This window comes from Lampris incognitus, chromosome 5, assembly GCF_029633865.1.
Source record: "Lampris incognitus isolate fLamInc1 chromosome 5, fLamInc1.hap2, whole genome shotgun sequence".
Taxonomy (NCBI): domain Eukaryota; kingdom Metazoa; phylum Chordata; class Actinopteri; order Lampriformes; family Lampridae; genus Lampris; species Lampris incognitus.
In genome coordinates, this window is record NC_079215.1 from 42,568,909 (window position 1) to 42,588,340 (window position 19,432).

Sequence of the window (19,432 nt, forward strand, 5' to 3'; positions counted from 1 at the left end):
TCTCTCTCTTGCCTCTGTCCCTCACACATACATACTTACACACATGCTCACTCTCCCTCTCACTCTCACACACACTCGCTCTCGCTCTCTCTCCCTCTCTCACACTCTCACACACACACATTTCTCTCACAGGGTCACCACTTTCTCTCTTATTCACACACACACACACACACACACACACACACACACACACACACACACACACACACACACACACACACACACACACACACACACTTTTCTCTCACACGCTCACTGACTCTCATTCACACACACACACACACACACACACACACGCCCTACAAACACACAGCTGCTCGGAACCATGACAGAAGATGACGGATACAGTTGTCGTGGAGGGACAAGTCAAGTTTAGAGATGGCAAAAAGGTTGGCTCTTGCATTTGACTTTGATTCACGTTGTTTTTAAAGTGCATTTCGTACCTCGCGGCTAATCAAGGAAATCTAATTGGTCTTTTTTTTCTTTCCTTTTTAACATTTTGTTGTCTTGAATCTCCACAGTGGAAGACGAGGTGGTTGGTGCTTCGAAAACCCTCTCCGGTCGCAGGTATGCGGCTCTATTTTTATAAGCAGCTTTGGTCAGATCAAACATTAAGGGCAAAAAACTTCACAAATTATCTGGAAGAGCACCCCCGGTATTTATAGCACACATTCATCCGAGTGGTTTAACGTGTATCGCAGCTGGTTTTCTCCCATTAAACCCAGTTATAACTTGTCAATGCGACGCTGGGCGCTGCGCCAGCGGAGCGCGTCAGCACGTGCGGGGGTTGCGCAACGTTTCAGCGGCGCCCGAGCCGAAACCGATTCACCCACCGCGTCTCCCATTTAACCCGGGTTTGACTCGGATTTACAGTCAAGCCCGGGTTTCGATCCCCGCTTAATTCACCGCCGGGCTTCACCCAGCCAAAGTCGGGGTTCGTGTGCACCTAAAAGGCTTGAATTTCGGTTGGGATGCGGAAGCGAAGGCGTTCAGATGACCCAGCGAGCCCGCACACCAGGCCAGCTAAAGCAGGGGGGGGCTGCCCTGCTGCACGCCCTGCAGCCTGGTTTAGTTTGCACGGCTGCGTGTCGTGGGCTTCTCTCTTCAGCTCTGTCAATGCATATTTTCTTTATTTTAGAGTTTATGGCAGCTGTGTGCAGCAATGAACACAAATACACTCAGACAAACGATCACGCTGCATGATTGAAAAGGTGACTCTTATCCGCTGTCATTAATCATATAATGTCACTTTAAAGCATACTGCCGTCACTGTGCCTGTTTTTTCTCTTGTCTCAGACTGTCTGTCTCTCCTGGTGTATAAGGAGAGGAAGAAGGAAAAGGAGAAAGGGCGTAGCCACAAGGAGAAGCTCAGTATAACATTAGAGGTAATTACAACAACATGGATGGGGTGGGTGCAGGTCCTTGTCCCAACCAAGCAGTTACACACCTGTGTCTCCTAATCAAGTTCCTCAGCAAAGACTCTACTGCTGGATTAGTGGGATCAGGTGTGTATTTGCTTGGTTGGAACAAAAACCTGCACCCACACCGGCCCTTTCTGGATAAGATTGCCCGCCCCTGTAGGATAGTGGTACATAAAGGTGCTGGTTTTAATCTACGGTGCATTCACTGGGTCAGGGAAACTGTACTGCTGGAGGTATGATTAACTATATCTTGCAATATCCGAAGGGCTTCCTGATAATATCTCCCTCTGCCAAGGAGCAAGGCACTTGAACTGGAACATCTCCAGCTGTGCTGTATCCTGGCTGTTATGATACTCTTAAAAAATGTGAACCTCAAGAAGTCCGAAAGGCTGAAACCTTACTGTTTTCTTATTGGTTAATTATTATTATCATATATATTATTCTTTGGTCTTAGGAAATATTCCCGAAAATTACATGGCGCATACTACAGTTGTTACATTCTGCCCCGTAATAGATATTGATGTGCAATGCATTGTTCCCCAGCTAGCCTAAATACTATAGAACCACCGGGATTTCACTCCTACCTAAACAACGTATTCTCATGAAACGGTTCATGTGATATCATACGAAAAGGTATACACACAAATTCGTATGTAACCACGTGGAGTCGGGGGGGCGGGGTAGGGTTACACACCGTGGTTACGTACGTGGGTTACATACGAACTTTAGTGCATTACCTTTTACTACGACCAGGGAATGAGAACAGCCTGACCTAAAACGACCATGGGCATTAAATTCTATATTCTGTCAAGATAAATACCCAATTGAGATATTAATGCATTGCATATGTTAGTATGTCTGTTAGGAAAACGACTGACACCAAAATTAACATTTTAACAACTATAACACTATTTTGAAACAATTTGAACTTCAGAGACATGGTCGAACTTGAATGGTAAAATTTAAAGTTAAAATATTACATGGGAAGAAAAACGGAAAACACATATTGCTAATCTAACAAACGTAACAAGGCATATAAAACGTGAAATGTGGAAAAAAGAACTAAAATAAACATTGAAACAGTCCCAAACAACGACCGGAACTTGAAAACTACTAAAACGACATTTTAAACTCCATATCCTGTCAAGATAAATACCCAATTGAGATATTAATACATTGCATATGTTAATATGTCTGTTAAGAAATGACTGACACCAAAATTAACATTTTAACAACTTTAATACGATTTTTCAAACAATTTAAAATCGCCGCTGTCCAACGCCTGTAAACACTGCAACGTCTCGGTGGTAGTCATGGTGCGTCTGAGACGGCGGCTGTACCCAGACATGTTGGGACATAATACCTGAAAAACAAAAGGAAAACACACATTGCTAGTCTATCAAATGTAACAAGGCCTAGAAAATGTAACATGCAAAAAAAAGAACTGAACGTTGCGAAGGAAATGACGCGACAGCACACGTGACATGACGCGCAAGATGACGCACAAATTACGCGCGGTCATTTTGATCGCCCATGATCGTTTTTGATAGATTGTATCATAATTTATTTGTGCAATTGATCTAAAACTCATTGTAATGTAAATATATGCAATTTTAGGAGCATTCAGGGGGCGGCAGGTATGTATCTTTCATCCCTCCACAAAGTTGTTAAACTGAAAATCCAAACCGGTCAAAATGACGGCCTTGGTCGGTCTAGTAGTTTTTAAAGTTCCGGTCGTTGTTTGGTTCTTTAAATGCTTATTTTCTGTTCTTTTTTTAGTTTTTAGTTTTTTTACATTTCACGTTCTCTATGCCTTGTTACATTTGTTAGATCAGCAATAAGTGTTTTCCGTTTTGTTTTTCAGGTAGTTTTTTCAATTTTGCTATTCAAGTTCGACCATGTCTCTGAAGTTTAAATTGTTTAAAAATAGTATTATAGTTGTTAAAGTGTCAATTTTGGTGTCAATAGTTTCCTTACATACATACTAACATATGCAATGCATTAATATCTCAGTTGGGTGTTTATCTTGAACTCAGAATATAGAGTTTAAAAACCGGCGGTCGCCCGTGGTCGTTTTAGGTAGATCTTATCGTAACTTTTTTGTGCAATTGATCTAAAACTAATTTTAATGCAAATATATGCAATTTTAGGAGCATTTCAGGGAGCGGCAGTTCTGTATCTTTTTTTCCCCAAAGTTATTTAACTTGGAAAATCCAAGAGTCAAAATGACGCCCTTGGTCGTTCTAGTGTTGGTGCTATAATTAAAGGCAAAATTTTCGGACATCAGGGTACCGTGGTGGGCTATTCCGTTGGCTACCAACACGGGGATCGCCGGTTCGAATCCCCGCGTTACCTCCGGCTTGGTCGGGCGTCCCTACAGACACAATTGGTCGTGTCTGCGGATGGGAAGCCGAATGTGGGTATTTGTCCTGGTCGCTGCACTAGTGGCTCCTCTGGTCGGTTGGGGCACCTGTTCAGGGGGGAGCTTGAACTGGGGGGAATGGCGTCCTCCCACGCGCTACGTCCCCCTGGCGAAACTCCTCACTGTCAGGTGAAACTGTATTGGAGGTGACAAGTGGTAGTCTGCAACCCTCCCCGGATCGGCAGAGGGGGTGGAACAGCGACCGGGACGGCTCAGAAGAGTTGGAGTAATTGGTCAAGTACAATGGTGGGGGATTAAAAAAAAAGTTAAGATTTTCATCTTTGAAGGTCCATATCTCCCACAACAAAGTTCTTAACTTGGCCCACACGAACCATTTTTACAAACATGGCCAATGTGCTTCCACTTTGTCTTAATAGCGATCGGATCAAACCCATTGTCTGCAATGTTCCAAAGCCAACCTTCTGTCATCTTCAGTTCTGTCTTTGAGTGTGACCACATACTTTGTTTCCACACAGCGTGTCACAAAACAGGTGTTGTCATTGACATATATTATGCTTTTCTATTGTCAGACAACTACACAATTATAGAGAAAAAAAAAGATCAAGTGTCACACAACGCTGACAGGGTAACCAATGCTAATGATGCTTTAAGGTTGATTTTGACCCTCAATCAAACCATTTTTGATCAGAACCATAAAGATATTTCAGTGACAACAGCTGTATGGTGTTATTAGAAAGTTAGCTTTTTTAACATAGCGGGTAGTGGGGGCATGCGAGAGCCGACCTTTAGCCTGCTAACGTTAATAGGTTCCAATTATCTTCTAAGTGAAGGTATGTTGGGCTTGTTTGTGAAAAAGGTCTTCTGCACCACCAGAGTCTGCCTTTAAAATGTTCCTTCTATTTTGATTTTTTTTAAAAATCCATACATCCCTACTCCTGCGATAAAGTTTTACTGATGACCACCAGAACCTCGTAAAGGGACAAGCTCAACACATTAGCCAATAGATTTGAAACAAGGTGTGACCTTAAAGGAAAAAAATAGGAATAACTCCATGAGCTTGTTTGAATTACTATGGCACTTTGAAGAGATGTTCTGTTACATAAATGTAACAGATTCATATTCAAAATCCCAGATTTGGAGGAAAAAAATACAGCAGTGGCTGTGGCCTGTGACCTGTTAGCTGATAATTCAGTTTATGGTTGGACAATCATTATAAAACAATCATGATGAAAACTTGCTTAGCTCAATCTATCTCTGTAAAGCCGAATGGTGACATTATTGTAATCTCTATAGATTAGATTAGATCTATCACCTGTATGTATAAAGCCACCTCTGAAACCAGTAGAAATTCCACTCAAATCTCACAAATCAATCAAATCTCGAGATGTTACAGCAAACAACCACATGCAATAACATGTAATTTAAGTTCTCATAGATTAAGAGTTATAAAATGTATTGATGTCATTGAGCCTTATTCAGTTCTAATGTATCGATAACTCAGGCTGTATTCACAGCAGGATGTTTTTCAAATGTCATAATGCTCAATAAGACATGCTAACAAATATAATCAGATTCTATAAAGGCTGATTCAAATATCTATGGGGCATCACTGCGTTAATATTGGAACTGAGTGTGAAATATCATTCAGTTATAAAATTCCCTATGGAGAATTAAAGCCATTTCACCCTGAGGTAGGAACTCTACCATCAGAGGGTTCAGTGCTATGGACACATGGTATGAAATGGTTACGTTAAGGGTTATTATCACATGGCTTGAAACCACCAATTACTGCTTGCGGCTTAATTATTTGTGTTCTAAGATCTCACTTGAAGTTTAAAAGTTTAGGTGAGGCCATTCTAATCCCTTCAATTCTATTTTACAAGGAATCCAGCAGTTATAATATAATGCTATGATATTTAGCTCCATGGCAGCATGTGTCCTACTTGCTGAAGGGTTCTTGGCTACATGCTAAGCCTCTGCTAGCCGCAGGGCTGCGGCTAATTGGCTGAACTTGTGCTCCATTCTCTCTGTGGTTGGTGAAGGTGAAAACAGAACCAGTCAAGAGAGAATGAATAAAGTGATGTTATTCATAGTGGAATGCGTTCTCCTCTGTTGTCTTCCAGGGGATCTGTGGTGTGGAGCCAGGGCCAGGATATGATGGGGTGGCTTACACCCTCTCCATTCTCTGCCTTGGAAACACTGTGACCCTGGGCTTCAGAAGCCGAGAGGCCCTGTTGGCATGGGATGCTCGCCTCAGGTACAGCCTTGGAGAAGGTCAGTGGTTTCATGGGTGTGAGGGGGTTTACTGGCAGTGGGGTGGGGGAGGTCATGGTGACATACATCAGTGTTTTATGTTTTCGGTATTTTTTCCTCACACTTTATAGTCGAACCTCGAATCCAGGACAAACAGTGCAGATTCCGTCCTGGCCGTGGAACAAAGGACCAATTCTTTACCATGTGGAAGTGCTGAGGGGGGCATGGGAGTTTGACCAGCCAGTCTACATGTGTTTTGTGGACTTAGAGAAGGCTTATGAGCGTGTACTCCAGGGCACTCTGTGGGGGGTACTGTGGGAGTATGGGGTACCGGGGCAGTTGCTACAAGCCATTGGTCCTTGCATAACCAAAGTGAGAGCTGTGTCCGCATTCTCGGCACAAAGTAGTCAAACACATTTTCAGTGGGTGTCAGACTCCGCCAAGGTTGTCCCTTGCCTCTGATTCTATTTGTGATATTCATGGACAGGATCTCAAGGCGCAGCCAAGGTGAGGAGTGTGTCCATTTTGGGAACCTCAGAATTGCATCTCTGCTCTTTGCAGATGATGTGGTTTTGTTGGCTTCATCAGAACGCGACCTCCAGCATACATTGGGGTGGCTTGCAGCTGAGTGTGAAATGGCTGGGATGAGAGTCAGCACCTCCAAATCTTAGGCCATGGTTCCTTAACGGAAAATGGTGGATTGCTCCCCCTGGGTTGGGGATGAATTGTTGCTTCAGGTGAAGGAGTTCAAGTATCTCGGGGTCTTGCTCATGAGTGAGGGTAGGATGGAAAGGGAGATTGACAGGCGGATTGGTGCAGCATCAGCAGTAATGTGGACATTGTACTGGACCGTTGTGGTGAACAGGGAGCTGGGCCGAAAGGCAAAGCTCTCAATTTACCAGTGAGTCTTTGTTCCAACCCTTGCCTACGGTCATGAGCTTTGGGTAGTGACCGAAAGAGTGAAATTGCGGATACAAACGGCTGACATGAGTTTCCTCTGTAGGGTGTCTGGGCTCAGCCTCAGTGATAGGGTGAGGAGCTCGGACATCCAGAGGGAGCTCGGTGTAGAGCCGCTGCTCCTTCACGTTAAAAGGAGACAGTTGAGGTGGTTCGGGCATCTGATTAGGATGCCTCCTGGGCACCTTCCTTTGGAAGTTTACTGGGCACGGCCAATTGGGAGGAGAATCCGGGGTAGACCCAGAACTCGCTGGAGGGATTACATGTCCAATCTGGCCTGGGAACACCTTGGGATGCCCCAGAAGGAGCTGGAGGGCATTGCTGGTGAGAGGGACATCTGGAGTGCCCTACTTAGCTTGCTGCCACCGTGACCTTACCCTGGAGAAGCAGGTGATGATGAATGAATGAATGAATGAATGACTTCATAGCCAGCAGACAGCCAGCCATCTGAAGGTTTAAAGACATTTGTCAGCCCTAAGCTTAGTTCTTATAAAGCATACGTTGCCAATGCTGGCACTTTTTTTGTTTTAATTTTCATGTGGAGCGGCATGGAGGCACAGTGGTTAGTGCAGTCGCCTCATAGCAAGAAGGTCCTGGGTTCAAGCCCCAGGGTAATCCAACCTTGGGGTCATCCCGGGTCGTCCTCTGTGTGGGGTTTGCATGTTCTCCCCATGTCTGTGTGGGTTTCCTCCGGGTGCTCCGGTTTCCCCCCATAGTCCAGAGACTTGTAGGTCAGGTGAATTGGCTGTACTAAATTGTCCCTAGGTGTGAATATGTGTGTGTGTGTGTGTGTGTGTGTGTGTGTGTGTGTGTGTGTGTGTGTGTGTGTGTGTGTGTGTGTGTGTGTGTGTCAGCCCTGTGATGGACTGGCAGCTTGTCCAGGGTGTCTCCTCGCCTGCCACCAAATGACTGCTGCGATAGGCTCCAGCATCCCCGCTACCCTGAGAGCAGGATAAGCGATTTGGATAATGGATGGAAGGATTCTCGTGTATGTAATCTTCTTTGAAGGAAACTTCACAGACTATTAATAACACGTTCATGGTATATACCTGGGAGCCATAACACTTTTGAAGATATTCTTTACTGTGAATACCAACACTCACATGGTGACAAATAGAGCGACATCTGTAGTTTGCACTTCATCAGATGCACACACGATAAACTGGTTGCGATTTGATTTTTAAAAGGGAATATGTTGGAGGTTTCTGGAGTCACGCCAAATAGCACCATTCACTCTGGTAGCAGATCTCTGCTACCCAGAGCTGTGTGGGGCTGAGCCTAATAAAGCTCAGCTGGTTCTTGATGTGTTTCCATTACACACAGAGCTGACGGGGCTGAGTTCATTGCTGTGATGTTGCTACGGCAACCAACTTCTTGCTGTGCGTTACACTACCGCTAATCAACCGCTAATCACTACCGCTAATCACATGCTTATTCTACCTAATGTTAGCTTGAATTTGAGTGTCGTTATTAATGCAAAGACTGATTTTTATTTATGAAATTGTGTTGATGAATCACATATTTACGGACTTTTAAAATTGAACTTCAACAAGTTCAGCTGATGTTTTTATTTGTGGCGTTACTTGCGTCAGCCTCCAGTGACGTCCTCTGTCACATCAACTATATCTCACCCTGTTCCTTTGTAATCAGGCCAGCATCAGAAGTCTAACCAGGCAAACCATTTTATGATTATAGTTCCCAGAACCAAGTAGGCTGGTGTAAAGTAAATGAATGAGGAACCACAGTTTTCATTGCACAAGAAGGCATGCGGCGGCTGTATGGTGGGGAAAGAAATAAAGGGACTGCTGGCCACATCCATGTGAGAGTATTTAAGATCCTTTGTTCTTTGGCTGTCGAGAAACTACGTGGTTCACTGGCTAATAGAGGTCAGAGAGCTGACAGGTGGAACCACACAGACTGATATCTATCTTCCATAACATCTTGGCTTTTGTCCATCTGTCTAACTCATATCTCCACCCTGCTGCATCTGTCCTTTTTCAATGTGGAGTGGGTGTTGCAGTCTGTTAAAATAGAGTCCACGCAGTGGAAAATGTAGTGAAACTTGATTCCTGCTTGGCATTTAAATTGGTTTTAACATGGTGGCCAGGTGGACTGTGCCTGACATACTTACACCAATCAGCCAAAATATGAAAACCACCTTCTTAATATTGTGTAAGCCCCCCTCATGCAACCAACCGCTAATCACATGCTTAATATGTGCAACCAAAACAGCTCTGACCCATTGAGGCATGGACTCTACAAGACCTCTGAAGGTGTCCTATGGTATCTGGCACCAAGACGTTAGCAGCAGATCCTTTAAGTCCTGTAAGTTGCAAGGTGGGGCCTCCATGGATCGGACTTGTTTTCCCAGCACATCCCACAGATGCTCGATCGGATTGAGATCTGGGTAACTTGGAGGCTAAGGCAACACCTTGAACTCTTTGTCATGTTCCTCAAACCCTTCCTGAACAATTTATGCAGTGTGGCAAGGCGCATTATCCTGCTGAAAGAGGCCATTGCCATCAGGGAATACTGTTGCCATGGAGGGCTGTACTTGGTCTGCAACAATGTTTAGGTAGGTGTTACATGTCAAAGTAACATCCAGATGAATGCTGGGACCCAAGGTTTCCCAGCAGAGCATTGTCCAGAGCATTGTCCAGAGCATCACACTGCTTCCACCAGCTTGCCTTCTTCCCATAGTGCATCCTGGTGCCATCTCTTCCTTAGGCAAATGACACACACACACCGGCCGTCAACATGATGCAAAAGAAAATGTGATTCATCAGACCAGGCCACCTGCTTCCACTGCTCCATGGTACAGTTCTGATGCTCACATGCCCATTGTAGGTGCTTTCGATGGTGGACAGGGGTCATTATGGGCACTCTGACTGGTCTATGGCCACACACCCCCATATGCAGCAAGCTGTGATGCACTGTGTGTCTGACACCTGTCTATCATAGCCAGCATTAACTTTTTCAGCAATTTGAGCTACAGTAGCTTTTCTGTGGGATCGGACCAGACAGGCTAACCTTTGCTCCCCACGTGCATCAGTGAGCCTTGGGTGCCCGTGACCCTGTCGCCGGTTCACCAGTTGTCTTTCCTCGGACCACTTTTGGTAGGAACTGACCACTGCATACCAGGAACACACCACAAGACCTGCCGTTTTGGAGAAGCTCTGACCCAGTCATCTAGCCATCACAATTTGGCCCTGTCAAAGTCACTCAGATCCTTACACTTGCCCATTTTTCCTGCTTCCAACACATCAACTTCAAGAACTGACTGTTCACTTGGTGCCTAATATATCCCACCCCTTGACAGGTGCCATTGTAATGAGATAATCAATGTTATTCACGTACATGTCAGTGGTTTTAATGTTTGGCTGATCATTGTATATGCAAGTTATGAGGTCTTGTATAGATTAGTGTGATATTCATTTTTTTTATTTGTCATTTTTAATAATAATTACAAATGCTCCCCTGTCTCTCTTAAGCTTTTTCTTCTTTCGAATCTCTGGGTTTTCTTTTACATGGCCACCATCCGATACTCTGTATTTTAGTCTATAGACCACCTAAGACTAACATTAGTTTTATTTAAGAATTTTCAGAACTTCTTTCCCTTATTATGGGCAAATACAACAGAGTTCTTACCCTTGGTGATTTTAATATACATGTTTGCTGCCCTTCCACGCCTTGTTTTATCACTGATTTTATTAACCTCTTTTGGGTTTTTAATAAGGGGCATACTGTTGATCTGGTGCTGTTTATAATGTTTCTCTTAATAATATTGAACTGCTAGATTTTAATGTCGCTGATCACAAAGCTGTGATTTTTCACACCCTGCTCCCGCTCCCTGCTCACAAACCATCTACCTGTATCCGCTCTCGGTCTTTTAATTCCAAGTTAGCAAGTAATTTTAGAAAAAAGGTTTTTATCGGCTGCAGCTAGTAATACCCTTAACCAGAAGGATCTCTGTAAATGATTTATTGGATAATTTTAATAATACCTGTCAGATGATCCTTGATGGCATTGCCTCTATCAAAGTTAAACGTGTCAAACATAGCGCCCTCCCCTGGCTTAATGACCACACAAGGGATTTAAAGAGGCAGTGCAGGAAAGCCGAGAGAAGATCGAAGAAGGACAAACTTACGGCATCTCTTGATAGACTGAAAAGTTTGATGCTGGCTCATCAGAACGCAGTTAAGGAAGCAAGGCATTCCTACTTTTCTAATTTAATTGCTGGTAGCTGCCACAGCCGCAATATATAATATAAGTTTTAGAATACAATTGTTACGGCCTCAGTACCGTGTGTTGCAGTTACCCTCTTGTAGACAAACCTAGGGTTTGTATTTATGAGAGGGTGTGTTACGGCCCCAATGCCGTGTGTTGTGTATGTGATTACCCTCTCATGTATACAAACCTAGGGTTTGTACTTATGGGAGGGGGTGTTACGGCCCTAGTGCCGTGTGTCTGTAGTTTTCTCTCTCCAGGTGATGCCCCGCCTCCTGTGGAGCTGCTGATTGAGCCCAGGTGACCCCAATTCCTCATCAGCTGGGTATATAACTTGGAGAGGGACACCCAACAGTGCCAGTGGGCCATTGTTGGTAGCAGTGTGTGGAGAGAGACGGCCAGTGGGCCACTGTTGCCAACCAGAGAGCAAGCTCTTGTGTCTATACTCCTTGAGAAGGAGGGTGAAGCTTATTAGTGTTCTTGTTTCGGTTTGGTTTGATCTGAGTCTTTGTTAAAGCCTGCTTAGTTAAGAGCCAGCATCTTTAGTTGCCTGTTTATTCGATAGTTTGACTAAAAGTTCATTTTGTTAATAAATCTGTTTTTACATCTGGTTCCGCCTCCCACCTTTCTTATCCCCCCGGGATACTTTTATTTTCTTTGTTACATCCCCTGGACCTTTAACGGGGAACGTAACAACAATATATAATATTATACACTATATAATATCCATCCATCTATCCTCTATCCAAACCACTTATCCTGCTCCTGCATCCTGGATGGATGGAATATAATATAAATTCAGTGGTTAGCCCCCCCAGCCAACCTTTGGATGCATCCACTGAAAAATGCAAGCAGTTTCTCCACCACTTCATTAAGAAAATGGATGACATCTGGGTGACGTGGCAGTCTATTCCGTTGCCTACCAACATGGGGATCGCCAGTTTGAATCTTTGGGTTCGCGAAGCGAACCCTAGTTATATGAACAACGACAAAATGGCTGAGAGGGTTATTGCATTGTGACATCATCCACAATAGCTCGCTGGAAAAAAGAAAAACGATGGAGGTTCATTCCCCGTGCCAATCCCGGACAATATGACCCCCTGTGGTCATATGTCCTCCCACCGACCCCGTATTGGCACGCCCACCGGAAGCGCTATTCCTCTTTGTAAGTCGAACCATCTCCAACTAAATGAGCACCACACCTGTGGCCCGGGTAGGAGGAGAACGGCTCTATTCTCAGCCATTTTGTCGTTGTTCATATAACTAGGGTTCGCTTCGCGAACCCAAAGTTACATTTCACGTACTCCAAAATGGCTGAGAGGGTTATTGCATTGAACAACGACAGGATTCGTGCCTCCGTTCCCTAGCCGTCCAATGAACCCTTCAAACCCCTGGTGGGAAGGGGTACGCGTTCTGATGAGACCATCCTAAGAGGCCTGCTCCAGAACAGCGTCGGCAACCGACCGCACCTTAACGTGCCGGTAATAATGCCGTAAGAAAGTGGTCTCACCACTCCAAACCGCCGCCTGGCGGATGACCTCCCAGTCGATACCTGACAACACAGCTATCGACGTAGCAGTCCCTCGGGTAGAATGCGCCTTCAGCTTAGGAGCTGTTTTACCCGCTTTGGTATACGCCTCCGTAATACCATCCACGAGCCAGTGTGCTAGCCTCTGGGTGGAAAGGGCATAACCTGGTTTGCTCACTCTGTAGGTCAACAGCAGCCTGTCAGACCTACGAATATCTGCTGTGCGCCGCATGTAAATGCGTAAAGCCCGTACAGGACACGAGAGGTGCAAGCGTTTCTCATCCCTAGTCACCGGTGATGGATGAAACGCGTGTATCACCACCAGGGCCCTACTCGTCAGGACAGACACAGTTTTGGGCACGAAGCTGGGGTCTGTAAAGAGCGTGACCATCAGATCACCAGAAAACACCATCCCCTTGATGGTGAGTGCAGTGAGCTCACAACCCCTCGCTGCGGTAGTAAGTGCCAAGAGCACAGCCAGCTTAGCCGAGACATAACGCATGTCTGCCGTAGACATGGGTTCAAAGGGATCTTTCTCTAGTGCGCGCAGAACAAGGGAAGCATCCCAAGTTTCAGCTCTCGTAAGCTCCTTAGCTGAGAGCTTCTTAGCACCCAACAGGTACTGCGTCATGAGCGGGTGCGTGAAAACCGTGCTACCCTCGATCTTCCCCCCGGAAGAACGTGAGAGCCGATACACAGACTTTGACTGAGGAGAAAGACCATAGTCTATCACTCCTACAGACCTCCACAAAAGTCAGTATAGGGCCAATCCCTACTGACAAAGGGTCCATGTCGTGTTCAGCGCAAAATTGGTCAAATCGATTCCAGTACCCCTGGTACCTGGAATACGTGGAGTCTTTACGCGCCGCTAAGATGACACGAATCACTTGCGCACTAAGTCCCATAGCTAAGAGCCTGGCTTTGTAAGCATCCACGCCGCTAATCGGGAGCCTCCTATCCAGGGGCCCTCCCGTAGCAGCCCTCCTGCTTGCGTGAGCGCGTCCGCCCACTCCGGGACGTCGAACCGCTCGCCTACTATCCAGGGCACTATTCGCGGAAACCACGGGGTGCTCTGTTCGTACGGGGCCACGAGAACTAACCGACCCCCTGTGCGCTCGAACTTGACCACCAGGTCTAGGAGGCACCTGCGCGGGGGGAATGCGTAAAGCATCTCCTCGGGCCATGGATCTAGTCCAAGCGCGTTGACCCCCAACGGCGCTAGGTCGGACGGGAGCATCGAGTACCAACGAGGGCACTTGTAATTGAGTTTCGATGCGAACAGATCCACTTGAGTTACCCCGAACCTCTCCCAGATCATAGCCACTATGGCTGGGTTGAGGCTCCAATTGTCCGCATGCGGGCCGCCTCTCGAGAGGATGTCCGCTGCTTCGTTGTCCTTCCCAGGAACATGAAGCGCCCTGATTGATAGCGCGTTGCTGTTGACCCAAATCCAAATTTGCATGGCTTGGACTTCATACCGCCTTGGCGGTTGATGTAGGCCTTGGCCGTCATGCTGTCTGCCATTATCAGTATGTGACGGCCTACGAGATCCTGAGCGAAATGCTGGATAGCCAGCCAAATCGTCTCCGTCTCGCGCGCGTTGATGTGGACCTTCTTCCCAGACGGCCACACTCCTCGCGCTGTTTTGTAGCCAAGGATGGCCCCCCAACCCGAGAGGGACGCATCCGTATAAATCGTTACCTCGGGTCCCCTGGGGCCCATAGGGACCCCAGACATGTCCACGCAGGCTCTGTTCCAGTGGTCTAGGTCCTGCGCTACCACGCGCGGGACCAGGATAAGATGGTTGTTGTACCGGCGTTCGTTGCCGTATTTCAAGAAGTGAACTGCGAACCACAATTGCAGTCTCCTCATGAACAACAGACCTAAAGGAACAACTTGGTGAGCCGATGCCAGAAGGCCCAGCAGCCTCCTGATCATCCGATAAGTGACATATGTCCGCGGGACGAAATGTGCTAACGTGGTCCTGGTGGAATGCCATCTCTCTTGCGTAAGGGTTGCGCGCATGGATACCGTATCCAAACTCAGACCCAGATACGTTGCCTGGCACGAAGGCCATGGCGCGCTCTTCTTTATGTTGATAGTGAAACCCATGTACTCCATGAATTCCATCAACTCCTGAGTATGGAGTATTGCTTGTTCCGGCGACCGGGCCAACACCAACAGGTCGTCTAGGAACCATGCCAAGCGCATACCTTTGCGCTCAACACTCCGAGCGCTGCTTTCACACACCTTGTGAATGTCAGAGGAGAGAGGCGATATCCGAACGGGAGGCATGTGTACTGGTAACACTGACCCCGGTAACAGAACCGAAGATACTTTCTGTGTCTTTCCGCAATCGGACAATGATAGAAAGCATCTTTTAGGTCGACCGAAGTTAACCAATCGGACTGTGTCACCATTGACAGCAGAACCGGTGTGCGTAGCATTTTGAAACTGACCTTCTCTACATACTTGTTGAAGGGTTTCAAATCTAGGATTGGGCGCATGCCCCCATCCTTCTTCGGGACCAGAAAGTAACGGCTGTAAAACCCGTCTTCTCTTTCTAGGGGAGGAACCACCGTGATTGCCCCTTTCGAGAGTAACTCTGTGAGTTCGTTGTCTAGGATTTGTGCTTCGGCCACCGACCCCGGTTCCGTATGCACTATTCCCAAGTACGGGGGTACAATACCGTTCTCGAAAAGGATTTGGTGTCCGTGGGCTATCTGATCCAAAACAGAAGCCGACGGGACCAATTCCTTCCACCTGTGTAACATGCGTGACAGAGGTCTCGTTGCCTCCTGTACCTTGCTGTTCAGGTAGCACGCGTAAGTTGCGCGTAAAGGGTCTGGGGAAGCCCCGCCCGCCATGCCCTACATCCATGGGGGGGCTTCGTCCTTGTAAAGGAGACCCAGATGGGGGAATTGGCGTTTTGAACCTTTCCAAATTACAATTTGACCCATCAGAGAGACTAAACATTGTCGCATCATATTCCCCTCCCAGGGGCTCATTTGCGCTCATGTCATTATTATCCAATATTTCCAGCAGGGATGTTATTACATTGTTATCATCATCTTTACCTAAAGATTCAGACAGACAATCAGACTTGCGTTTCAAACCTTTTAAAACGCAATCACCATCATCACCAACATAAAAACTTTTATTCACATTCACAACCTTTGGAATAGAACAAGTAGACTGTGCATCAGAAACCAAAATAAAAGGCGCAGTGTTTAGCCCTGCGCACGCTGTGTCCCCTGAACAAGCGTCTATATCGCCGGAGACGGCTCTGGAATCAGTCTGTTGGTGTGGGTCGTAACATCCTGCCGAAACACGTCACTTGGCAGCTCCCTTCTTGGAAGTGTCTGTGCTGTCCGGCTTGGCCGCCTTGGCCGCTGGATCTGTGGAAGACTGGGAGTTTGGACGTGAGCCCTGTCCACGCCCGCGCTCCACTTTACCACCTCTTTTTGGATAAGTCTCTCTCCATTTCTGCTTGCGCGCAGGCTTGTCCCCCTGCCCTGTGCCCACCGCTGGCTTAGGGGTAGGCGGGTTCTTCATCATCGGGAGAAGCTCCTTGTGCAAGGTTTCGCGCTCGGCCTGGGCAGCCTTGTATTTGCTGATAATGTCCGGGGTCATTCCAAACAGGCCCTGGTTCCCTGCGCAGGAGTGGGCCATCCACTCCTTGCAGAATTCCTCTTTTACCCCGGCTGTCTCTAGCCAGAGACGTCTGCGCGAAAGGGTGGAGGCAGCTGCGCTAGAACCGCACTCTAGAGCGATGGAATACAGCAGCGATCCCAGGGAGTCAGCTATGCGTTCCATTTCCAAGATGTACTCACAACCTGCTTCGCTGGCCACTACGTCACCGAACTCGGCCCCGTCGATACCTGCTGTAGCGATGGCGGCTTTGCTTTGCTCGACGTTTGATAGGCTGCAGAGCTTGCGCATGTACGCCGTTATCATCCCAGCCGTTGAGACGAGTCCAGCTGCGCGTGTACTGGCGTGCCATGAATCACACGCGTAACGATCCACCTGTTGGCCCCACTGCGAGGGTGTTTGGGAGTAACGCGAGACCCCACCTTGGTGTTAGGGTTGAACGATAAAACGTCCCTCTCTGGTTGCGGAATTTTCCAGTCTTTGTAGTTGAGGTTCCTAACCTCGACTGCTAAGACGTCAACCCCCTTCTGACTGAACTTTGAGGACGATTTAAGTAGCGGATCCGCCTCCGCCCGCTTAAACGTTCGTTCGATGTGAGGATAAGGTGGTAGAGTGGAGTCCCTGACCCTCTCTGCCATTCGTGGAAAATCGGCTACCACCGGATCTTGAGGATTGCCCGGCTCGGTAACTATGTCGGCAGACTTGACCGCTCGCGCGAACAGATCGTGGAAACTGGCGAGGAATGTTTCGGACCCACGTTGCATGGCGTCGCCATCTTTGTTTGGTTGAGACGAACTTGGCTGGTCGTCTTCCACGCCCTGATCGTCTACTTCCTCAGGCAGTGAATCCTCGGGTTCCGCACCCGCCGAATAACATGCCACGGATTCACCAGGGAGAGATAGGATCTCATTGATCCAGTCCTCTCTAACTATCCCGGATGGTGGGATAGCCTCTGGCTCCGGAGGGATGCTAATGCTAGCCGCCGTCCCGTGACTGTAGCTAGGAAGCATCGGAGGGATGTTGCTAGCCTCCGCCCCATGGCTATAGCTAGGTAGCACCATGCTAGCCGCCTCGTTAGCAGGTGCGAAGGGATCTGCAAGTCCCCATCTTTGACGGTACAGGGCAGCCCACCTTTGGCGCCCCGATCCTCTGATGGTTTTACAGAAATTGCAGTCGATCTCATTACGGTCTACATCCCTCAAGTAGCCCGTGTAGTGAACATGCGGGATATGGGAGACACAGTCCGGATGGGGGTCCCATTGGAGCGTCGCCGGTTTAACACACCCGCACCAAGCCTAGAATCCGGCCACATCGACCGGATTAACGAACATCTTGGCGATAAAAGGTAAGCTAACTATAAGTTAGTATCTAATATACCAGTATATCACTAGATTACTTGCGTATTTGCAGTTTTCCTCTTAGTCCCAGCGAGAGAGAAACAGCCATCGACGGATCTCATTTAGTTGGAGATGGAAAGAGGAATAGCGCTTCTGGTGGGCGTGCCAATACGGGGTCGGTGGGAGGACATATGACCACAGGGGGTCATATTGTCCGGGATTGGCACAGGGAATGCACCTCCATCGTTTTTCTTTTTTCCAGCGAGCTATTGTGGATGATGTCACAATGCAATAACCCTCTCAGCCATTTTGGAGTATGTGAAATGTAACCCTGTGTTACCTCTGGTTTGGTTGGGCGTCCTTACAGACACAATTGGACGTGTCTGCGGGTGGGAAGCCGGATGTGGGTGTGTGTCCTGGTCACTGCACTAGCACCTCCTGTGGTCAGTTGGGGTGCCTGTTCAGGGGGGAGGGGGAACTGGGGGGAATAGCCTGATCCTCCCATGCGCTACGTCCCCCTGGTGAAACTCCTCACTGTCAGGTGAAAAGAAGCGGCTGGCGACTCCACATGTATCGGAGGAGGTGTCTGGTAGTCTATAGCCCTCCCCAGATCGGCTGAGGGGGTGGAGCAGTGACCGGGATTGCTCGAAAGAGTGGGGTAATTGGCCAAGTACAATTGAGGAGAAAAAGGGAGGGGGCGGGAGAAATAGATGACATTAGGCTCCACATTACACCAGAGACAAGCATTCTCCCCACTTGCATTGAACCCTCTGCCAGTCTGACTCACTTTAAGCAAATTTCTCTATTAGACATACAAGAGCTAATTTCCCACTTGAACTCTTCCACCTATCAACTGGTCAACATCCCCACTAGATTTCTTAAAGAAGTACTTCACACTGTTGGCCCACAAATATCCTCTCCATTATCAACTGTTCACTGTCTACTGGTTTGTCCCCATCTAGTTTTTTTTTTTTTAAATTTATTTCTGATTTTTCCCTTTTTTTTCTCCCAATTTAGTGGCCAATTGATCCCTATTTTAATTCAAACACCCACCCTCGTATTGCATGCGTTCGCCAACTGCATCTCTCCGGCCGGCAGTCTCGAAGGAAAGCGCCTCCCCACTTTCGTGACAAGGCGAATCCAAGCCGAACCACTGTTTTTCCGACACACACAGAGACGCATTCACATGACGAACACAAGCCGACTCCGCCCCCCTCCCGAAGACAGCGTTGCCAATGATTGCTGCTTCATTGAGTCCGGCCATAGTCGGATCTGACGAGACCGGGGCGCGAACCCCAGTCCCCAGTGGGCAACTGCATCGACACCAAGCCGATGCTTAGACCGCTACGCCACCGCGGACCCTTCCCCATCTAGTTTTAAACACGCAGTAGTCTGACTTCTCCTGAAGAAGCCTACTGTCGACCCTCTTGTTTTGAGCAATTGTAGACCAATTTCAAATCTATCTTTTTTATTTAAAGTCTTAGAAAAGTCTGTTGCTCTTCAGCTAATCACACACATGGATGGCGGTAGTATTTTTGAGCAATTTCAATCCGGATTCCATACCTACCACAGCACAGAAACAGCCCTCATTAAAGTTACCAACGACTTATTGCTCACCACTGACTCTGGCGCTTGCTCAATTTGAATTCTGCTTGACCTGATAGACCTTTTAAAT

At 47.3% G+C, this 19,432-nt stretch overlaps 1 protein-coding gene across 1 annotated transcript in view; it reads left to right on the plus strand.

Moving 5' to 3' along the window:
- Nucleotides 1-301: 301 nt before the first annotated feature.
- dok7b (docking protein 7b) overlaps nucleotides 302-19,432 on the plus strand; it is a 52,270-nt gene continuing 33,139 nt past the window's right edge. The window contains exons 1-4 of the mRNA XM_056280522.1: nucleotides 302-389; nucleotides 522-567; nucleotides 1,297-1,385; nucleotides 5,928-6,078. Coding sequence (XP_056136497.1) covers nucleotides 336-389; nucleotides 522-567; nucleotides 1,297-1,385; nucleotides 5,928-6,078 — 340 coding nt within the window. The 5' untranslated portion in view covers nucleotides 302-335. The remainder of the gene's footprint in view (nucleotides 390-521; nucleotides 568-1,296; nucleotides 1,386-5,927; nucleotides 6,079-19,432) is intronic.